The sequence below is a fragment of the Cottoperca gobio genome, chromosome 16 (assembly GCF_900634415.1).
Source record: "Cottoperca gobio chromosome 16, fCotGob3.1, whole genome shotgun sequence".
Taxonomy (NCBI): domain Eukaryota; kingdom Metazoa; phylum Chordata; class Actinopteri; order Perciformes; family Bovichtidae; genus Cottoperca; species Cottoperca gobio.
The window spans coordinates 20,271,232-20,279,989 of record NC_041370.1 but is presented as its reverse complement, the minus strand read 5'-3'; the positions used below and the strand labels follow the sequence as shown (position 1 = coordinate 20,279,989).

At 40.8% G+C, this 8,758-nt stretch overlaps 1 protein-coding gene across 2 annotated transcripts; it reads right to left on the bottom strand.

Moving 5' to 3' along the window:
• Positions 1–3,993: 3,993 nt before the first annotated feature.
• Positions 3,994–7,189, bottom strand: eny2 (ENY2 transcription and export complex 2 subunit). Of its 2 annotated transcripts, none has more exons than XM_029451746.1 (5): positions 7,144–7,189; positions 6,595–6,672; positions 5,853–5,923; positions 4,939–5,013; positions 3,994–4,518 (listed from the first exon to the last, which is right to left on the bottom strand). In XM_029451746.1, exons 2-5 carry the CDS (start codon positions 6,660–6,662, stop codon positions 4,445–4,447), a joined length of 288 nt encoding a protein of 95 aa, XP_029307606.1. In that variant the 5' UTR covers positions 6,663–6,672; positions 7,144–7,189; the 3' UTR covers positions 3,994–4,444. The 2 variants fall into 2 exon arrangements, with proteins under 2 accessions (XP_029307606.1, XP_029307605.1); XM_029451745.1 differs by lacking the exon at positions 7,144–7,189 and adding an exon at positions 6,873–7,137.
• Between the last annotated feature and the right edge of the window lie 1,569 nt (positions 7,190–8,758).

The following is an 8,758-nucleotide window of genomic DNA, read 5'->3' as shown; positions in this document are numbered from 1 at the left end:
AACACCTCCTTGCCATCTGTTTCTACCCAGCGCTGCCTTTTCTTCACTTATTTGTACAGTAAGGGAAGGTGTTTATGGTCTTTGGATGTTGCCAATTTCACTAGAGAGAGGACTGCAGAGCACCTATGGGATTCAGCATACAGGGCCACACTTTTGGCTCCATTGCCTATTGACACAGCTGCTATCATGGTGAAATTATCCGATTCCAGGGGTGGTGAATATGTCCGCGCACACTTACCTACATGCAAACAAAAAAAGCACATGGAGACATACATCAAATGTTTGCCTTTCCCTTTTTAAATGTCATTAAGTGCTGCTCAGACACAGCTTGATGTTGACTTTGGTGGAATAAGGGCGCTCTCACCCTTTGTTGTTGCTTGAGTTATGGTGGTTCATTCAGAGGCTGCCTCACAGGATGCCACAGAGCAGAGGTGACTCACATGACTCGGACTCAAGTCAGACTCAAGCCACAAATTTGATGAGTTTATACTCGACTTGACAAAATCGAAAAAGACTTGAAACTCAGCTTTTGCCTTTTGACTTGAAAAAACTCGATACCTAAACCCCGAAGATTAAAAAGTAAGTTATTCTTTTTAAATGTGCCAAGAATAAATCATGTTCCCTTCATTTCCTGAATCAACTAACATTGACACTTTTCACGCTCAGCAAGTCGACACTTAATTCCACAGATCCACTTTATTTGAACCAATCCAACAGCAGCCAATGAAGTTGCCGGAGAGAACCATAAAGAACTAACGTTATGTTACAGAGCCATTTGGAAAATGATACCAAAGATACATTTTTTTGCATATAAAATCTACGTGGTGGGAAAAAAATAAATGTGCAGTATGCAAAACGTGCGGGTCGAAATTGTGAGCGCATTATGTCTGGTTTAGGACTAAAGTTTAGGACTTGGATCTTAACTTGGGACTTGTCAGTCTTTAAATGAAACACGTCTGTCTTTACACGGAACTTGACTTGGGACTTCTCAGTCTTGTATCATTGTCTTCACATCTTGTACTTGAATCAGGAATTGACTCGGGACTTGCCTTTATTTGACCTGGGACTTGAGTGCAAAGACTTGAGACTTGCAGAACCCTGACCTCTGCCACAAAGTGTATCTTCCTCAGCTGCTGCTGTGATCACCAGAACAGGTCTTATTCAATTCTCCACCGGCCACATCCAAGCTCTACAACTCTGAGCCAACGAATAGGAGAGTGGGATTTTTTAAATCATGTTTTCCTTTTATTTGGACAACTCTACTTTTCTAGTTTTTTTCATAATGTGCAGAGTCATCTGGTTACTGTACAGCTGCTTGGCAGAGCTGTGTAGGTCTTGAGTGATGGAGAAAAGCTGAGAACAGAGAGTGAGAAAGTAAATAAAAATCTGTATGATAATAAATTGCATCACTAGTAATTCTATCCAGTGCCGCTGCACGGTGCGCAGAACCCTTTTTATATGCGGGGGCTCGGGGTGATCTGCTGATAACATGGGGATTGATGTAGGCCATTAAAGGAGCGTGTGTGCCGGGGTGGAGGGGCGCATTACATTTGGCCCCCACAACAGCACTGTATATCAGCATGTTGTCACCTGGGCTGATGTCACAGCAGGTCCTTCGGCTAAGAAAACAGCCTCTCTGTCTTGGGTGGGTGACCAGCGCAGGCTCACTCACTACCCACTAATGTGCTACTTGTGCTGAGGGGTGCGTTGTTTGGGGTTCACGGCCTCTCCAAATGTAATCCATAACCAATTAAGCATTGTGCGTGTGTAACTATAGAGACCTTGCAACAAAACAAAATGATGTGGTTCAGCATGTGGATGGAAAAAAGTGAAACATAGGCGGCTTCAGGACCAAACATTCCTGTTATAGTGCTGTTTTTATTGACTCGATGGGGAGGTTATGAAGTTGCACGACAACATTAAGGAACATACACGTTTTATGTAGACCATCAGGACATTGTGGAGAGCTCATGGCCGGGCTTTTTTCTACCTCTTCATGAGGTATGAGCTTAGTGACTCTCTCACTGGAACACTTTGGTCATTTCATATATCACGCAACAAGGACCTTGAAACAATCTGACAACCATTTTTGTCCCCCGGTGCATCCACCTCTCCCTGTGAACAGGGTCACTCCTGTTTATCTTGTCATCATCTCTTTCTTGCCACGGCCCTCTCCCCCCCCTCGGGAACATTGTGTTATTCTGGGATGTGAAAGCAGCAGCAGGCTTGTCATTACAGGATCATGGTTCTTTGGATTTAATCAAAGGACAATGTTAATTCCCAGCACCAGCTGGGTGTGATTCATGGTAAACAAGGTAAATAACGGTTCTGTCCCGTCTCACTTTTGTTCTGGTTCCATCTTTGAAGGACCAGCTGTAAAGCTGCACGCTGTGTTGATACCTGGGATAACACACTACATATACAACTAGCCAGTGGTGGAATGCAACTATGTACATTAACTAAGTAAATTTAAGGTAGTTGTACTTTGCTTGAGTATTTCCATTGTATACAAGCTTTTACTCCACTACATTTGTCCAACAGCTTTAGTTACTTTTCAGATTCCAATTTCCCTCTCCCTCCTGTCCACTGAAATTCATTTATCTCCAGATGTGTTTATTCTGAGTGTTTGTGATTAACTGAAGGACTAAGTGTTCCTTTGTGTGTTGAAAGAATTCTCCTATTTCTCAAGCTAAATATATTTTTAAAAACCCTCTTGGATCCATCGTCACAAATCTTTTAGATCTAAATCTAAAGGTTGGAGTTACGTGGTTCACAGGACAGAGACACTACAAACATGAGGATCTCAAGGCCCTGTCACACAGTTCTGTATGGCAGAAACATGCCGGCGTATATGAAAAGTAGCTCAACATGTGTCCAAAGTCCAAATACGTCCATCTTTTCCACAGCGGTGTTATAGCTGACGTATACATAACGTATACATATTTAATTATTATACGCATATCAAACATTAATAGTGTATCACTTACTTATTTAAAACGTGTCAGAGTGTCTGGCCAACGGAGCTGGAAAAGTGCCATCTGGTTCACGTCATGCTGATGCTGGAGAACGGCTAACATGCTGAACGCTAGCTGTACTGTAGAAACACGTTTAATAAGTTACTCCGTCGTCAGGCATCATCTTAACATAGGTTACGAATAGGGTATCCACTCGTTGTCAATACATTGGCTGTAGGATTCACCGTCAGCCGATGTAGCCCATATCTAACGTTCCTCTAACGTAGTCACGTAGGTATTCACGTACTATATTTCCGTAGGTAAGTATTCACGTATGTCTAACGTAACGTAACACGTCGGGTACGTCCGGTAATTTTGAACATGCTCAAAACATCAGCGTTCAACAACGCACCCCAGCGTAACACAGTGAGTTCTTAACGAATACTACTTCTACCTTACCTTATATCTACGTAAACCAGCGTGTTGCCGATATTTTGTATACGCCATATTTTTGTATACGTTATGCATTCGTTGGGTATTCGTCTGATACATTTTGTATTAGTAAGTGATACTCTATCAATAGGTTAGACATGTGTATCTGTATACGTTCACTTTTCCGATCCGATGAAAAGTTGGACGTATTTGGACTCTGACTAATTTTCGTATGTGCCGGCATACGTTTCTGTCATACAGATGTGTGACAGGGCCTTTAGAGAATATGATGCATTGCTGTAGATTAAACTACCAACAGTAAATAAAGGAGCTGATATTAACACAATCTTAAACATCTACAGCAATAAAATGCAACATAAACATTAATACTAGAAGTGATTTTTACACTTTTGCTAGTGGAGATAATGTGTAAATTAAATTATACTGACTATTTCTGCACCACGAATTCTTCACAGACAAACAATGACGCTTTATTTATGGCCTCTGTCATAATCCAACTTTCACCTTGAGATGAACTTGAAATGTACATTACGTTGGTCAAATGACTTTCTTGTGTTAAGAGAGCAAATTGAGACATGGCCCCTGACATCATATAAACATTTAATGTACTATTAACAATATTTTTAAGCATTTACTTCATGCGTTGCATCGTCATGGCAATACCACCTCAAACATTCAATACCATGCGCATTATAAAGAACTGCTACAAATGCTTTAGTTAAGACAATGAGGTCAGGACAGTAAAAAGATTGAATGAAATATATTATTATTTTTACATATCGATTTATTGTTATTATCACACTGTGTTTTACTATATTAAAAATGATTGTTGTTCAATAAATCAAACATTCATTATTTATACAGCATATCTCTTATACAAAGGAAAACTAAACGTGCAAGGTGAGTGCATAAACACATACGGTATGTGATAACTGTCGTCACAGAAGTGCGTGTAAGCATTTCGCTGATGCAAGAAAATCAATTAATTAAAAATATTTTGCGGCATGATAATATAGGCAAATGGTAAAAAACTAAAATTATGTGGCATGCTGAGCTAAGAAGGCTCTTATTCTGTGGAGAAGCTCTTTCTTGACGCTGTCCGGCACCAAGGCTGCAAAAAGGAGAGAGAGAGAGAGAGCGAGAAAGAGGGAGATTATTTCAAACTGATACAAATTTACTACAAAACTTGTGTCTATGCTCGTACCCACATCCATTTCTAGAAACATAACATCTCATGACTGCACCACCTCCTACTGAGGCTGCTGCCGGTGAAGTAACCGGCATGTCTGTGTCCTGTATGACGGATGCAAAATCATTGCCGTCTTTGAGGGAATGACACTAAAGTGTTCTGCTTTAACTCAACTTTACACTTCACAAAATGCAGTGAAAGTATATTACTAACATGTATTTCACAGTGTTGACTTTTAGGGTGGAGTTTTAGAAATCAGTGTGGGTAGCAGCAAAAATTACAAAAGCTAAGCCACAAAATTGAATTACACTAAAGATCTACCAAATAATCAAGTTCAGATACCTCTTCCTTTAGGAGTGATCTCTACCACCAGGTCCTCCACAGTGACATGCTCCAGGCCTTTTTCTTTGATTACTTCTGAAGAAAAAATAAATAAAATAATGTTTCAACAGAATTTATACGAGTTCCATAGCAAACCATTGCAATTTACACTCACAATCAATTACGTATGTACTTTAAGAATGGACATCATTTAGGACTTAATAAAGCTGTGGACGTTTTATTACAGTTTGGGGGGGTGTATTTTTATCTCACTTCAAGTGTAGCGCTACAGAACAAAGTGAGGATATACACATCAGTGTTATTATTGATTTCATTTTAATTAACATTTTGGACACATGGCACAGCAGGCTTTTTCACATGAGTCATTTTGACATGTTATTGTTGGAAACGCACAGGTGTAGATAATAAAATTAATGATGGCTGAATTCCATTTAGCTCCTTATTAGTACCACCTGTGCTCTTCCTACTACAAGTCAAAATATCTGCTGTGAAAAATGCCTGTTTGGCTTTGAAGACATCTTTTTCATTCTAGTGCTTTTTTCAGTTCAGTTTGACAGTGACACACTTCTTATGCAAAGAACAATTATATATTGAAACATGGGATCGAAATGTAAACAAACCCTCACAGTGAAAATAACAAACAAAAAACTAACTCAGAACCTGCCTTTAAACTGATTAATATGTGTTAACTAAGTCAGTGCTATTTTCTAATGCTGTAAAACGCTTGTGTACATTAGTATGGTTTGTTAATAGAAATGTTTTGTTTGGTATAGAACAATTAGTTTCTATAATGTAAGCCCTTTGGATATGTCTGAATATACCTTAAATTTATTTAAGCAATTAAACTGGATATTTAAAGTGGGAATTTAAGATTCATAGAGTGTAATTAGATGATGGCATTTTGTCATTTTTACCTTTGCAGTGAGCTTTCATCTGGTCCTTCCATCCACACTCAGTGAGTTTAGCCCGCAGTAACTCCTTCAGTCTATCAATAAGATGCAAACACATGTCAATTTATAGCAGGCTCAATTCATTCATTAATAACAGCTGACAACTTCCTCATCTTGATGACAACATTGATGATTGTGACCCTGATATGCACTATTCAGATTGTGCAGAGTGATGCTTCTCTGCATGCTGGAAAAATAAATATGTAATGCAGCAGCCGTATTCCTTGAAGCTATTCAGCAGTTCAGTATTCATGGCATGTTAAACATATAACAGGCATGTTTCTGCATTATAACTGCTGACAACCTCTGTCTTAACTCATATGTTGAGAATATCAAGCCATACCATTGACACATTATATAGATATTGACAAGTAACATCTTTCTTTGGGTTTGGAGCAGCTACACATATGCTCTATATTTAAACATATTCCAAGTTAATTCCTCAAGTTTCCCTTGACAGTAATGAATACAATACATTGTTAGTATCCCTAAACAATACTTCTAACTGTTATTGTTATATAGCACAGATTTAACCAACATTAGGTGGAGTATTGAGTAAAATAGAATATGCTGACGCTAATAGTCAGTGTTGACACAGTGCGTAAGGGCGGCAATACTACGCTATAACTTAACAGCCTGTTAGCTAACGTAGTTTAATAGTATTTACTACTTGTTATATCAAGCTGTCTGTAGTGTTTTCTGTCACCTCTCTCGTTCCCCCATCTCGGTCAGCTTCTGGTTTACTGTTGCCTTCATTCTGGAGTCTTTACTCATAGTCTTTCACCTACAAGGAGACAGACGTAACAGTTTAAATGTAACACAGCGTAACGTTAACGTAGCATTTGCTCATGCGGTAATTTACAAGCTAACATTACGTTACACTTGCTAAACCACTCTAAACAATTGTACCACGCCCAGCAGCTAACGTTGACTTACGTTTTATAAGTCAGTAAGTAAAATATTAAGTTATCAACGTTTACTCACACGCTAGAGAAGGATAAATAAAAGAGGTCTCACTCCTCAGTTGTACCACAACCTTGCCAGACTCTGTGGCGCAGATGAAAAAGTTAATATGAAATGACGCTAACTGGCACTGATAACACGGCAGGCATATTAACAACAACCATCTTAAAACCCGACAGTGCCTATCAGCTAAACTATGGGTTTAATTTACGTTTTAAGACAATTTAGCATCAAAGTTGTATTTGATATTGCTCTAATGAAAAGATAGGCTTTCGATGTTCACGTCTTTTACCATCAGAAACTACATTCCGAGCAGGAACACCGATTTGTACAATGGTTCCTAGGCCTCATTAAATGCAACACTCCGTTACACCACACAGCGGCAGTGTGGGTTAATGAATTTAGGTTCAGGTTCGGGAGCAGACTTTGACCTCTCACCTTATACACCTTATAAACCTTTTCAGTTCAGATGGGCAGCAGTAGTGTGTGTATTTTGCAGTCGGGGAACAGTGATAAAAACAGTTGTTATGGTGACTAGAAGTGCACACAGTAGTGTACATGTATTTATAAATGCGCTCTGATTGAAGCAAACACACTCAGTGATAGTGTTTATTTTAAGTGAGGTTGAATGAAATGTTATTTGCTTTGTTTACAAATGCAACGTATCACAGGCGCACTTGTGGGAGTCTGGTTCTTAGACCAGTTGTAAAAATGATAACACACTCTAATGCCCTTGAGCATCCCTTCATGAAGATGATGATGTTCAATGGCATTAGCCGTTAGTAGGTGTGTGTACATGTATTTTTGTACATGTGTTATCCATGTCTGACAAAAAGAGGCTGTTCTTGTTGAGCTGAGTTTGAGTTGTGCTAAAATGTTTATCGTACAATTGATACATCATGCATTTACTCGTTTCTAAAGCCACCACATTAAAAATGTTTGAATAATAATACAGATTAAACTAAAAGATTGGAAAATAATATATTTTTTAGTTAGCTTTTAATTAAAAGAAGACATTGTTGTCTCCAGGAACCATCACCTTACCATGGTGGAGAGGTTTGTGTGTCCCTATGAACCTGAGAGCTGTGTTGTCTGGAGCCTTGTGCTCCTGGTAGGGTCTCCCAAGGCAAATTGCTCTCAGGCGAGGAGCCAGAGTAAGAATGGTTCAAATCGACCTCATGAAAAAAAGGGAAAGAGAAGGAGAGACCCTGCTCGGAGGAAGCCCGGGGCCCCCGTCTGGAGCCAGGCCCAGAGGGAGGGCCCGATAGCGAGTGCCTGGTGGCCGGGTTTGCCACGGAGCCCGATCGGGCACAGCCCGAAGAAGCTACGTGGTGCCTCCCATCCATCCTGTGGGCCCACCACTCACAGGAAGAACCGCTGGGGTCGGGTGCGCTGTCACACGGGTGGCAGTGATGGTCAGGGACCTTGACGGACCAGACCCGGGCAGCAGAGTCTGGCTCTGGGGACGTGGAACGTCCCCTCTCTGTGGGGGAAGGAGCCGGAACTAGTGCAGGAGGTGGAGCGCTACCAGTTGGATCTGGTGGGCCACGTTGGAGTTCACCACAGCGGACGAGACGGTCGCCTCCCTACGCCTTCGGGTTATGGGGGGGAAAACTCTGACTGTTGTTTGTGCCTATGCTCCAAACCGCAGTTGGCCTTCTTGGAGACCCTGAATTGAGCCCTGCAGGGGGCTCCAGTAGGGGACTCCGTAGTCTTGCTGGGAGACTTTAACGTGCACATGGGAAACGATGGAGACACCTGGAGAGGCGTGATTGGGAGGAACGGCCTCCCTGATCTAAATCCGAACAGTCGTTTGTTGTTGGACTTCTGTGCTAGTCACTAAATGGCCATAACAAACACCATGTTCGAACATAAGGGTGCTCATAAGTGCACGTGGTACCAGAGCA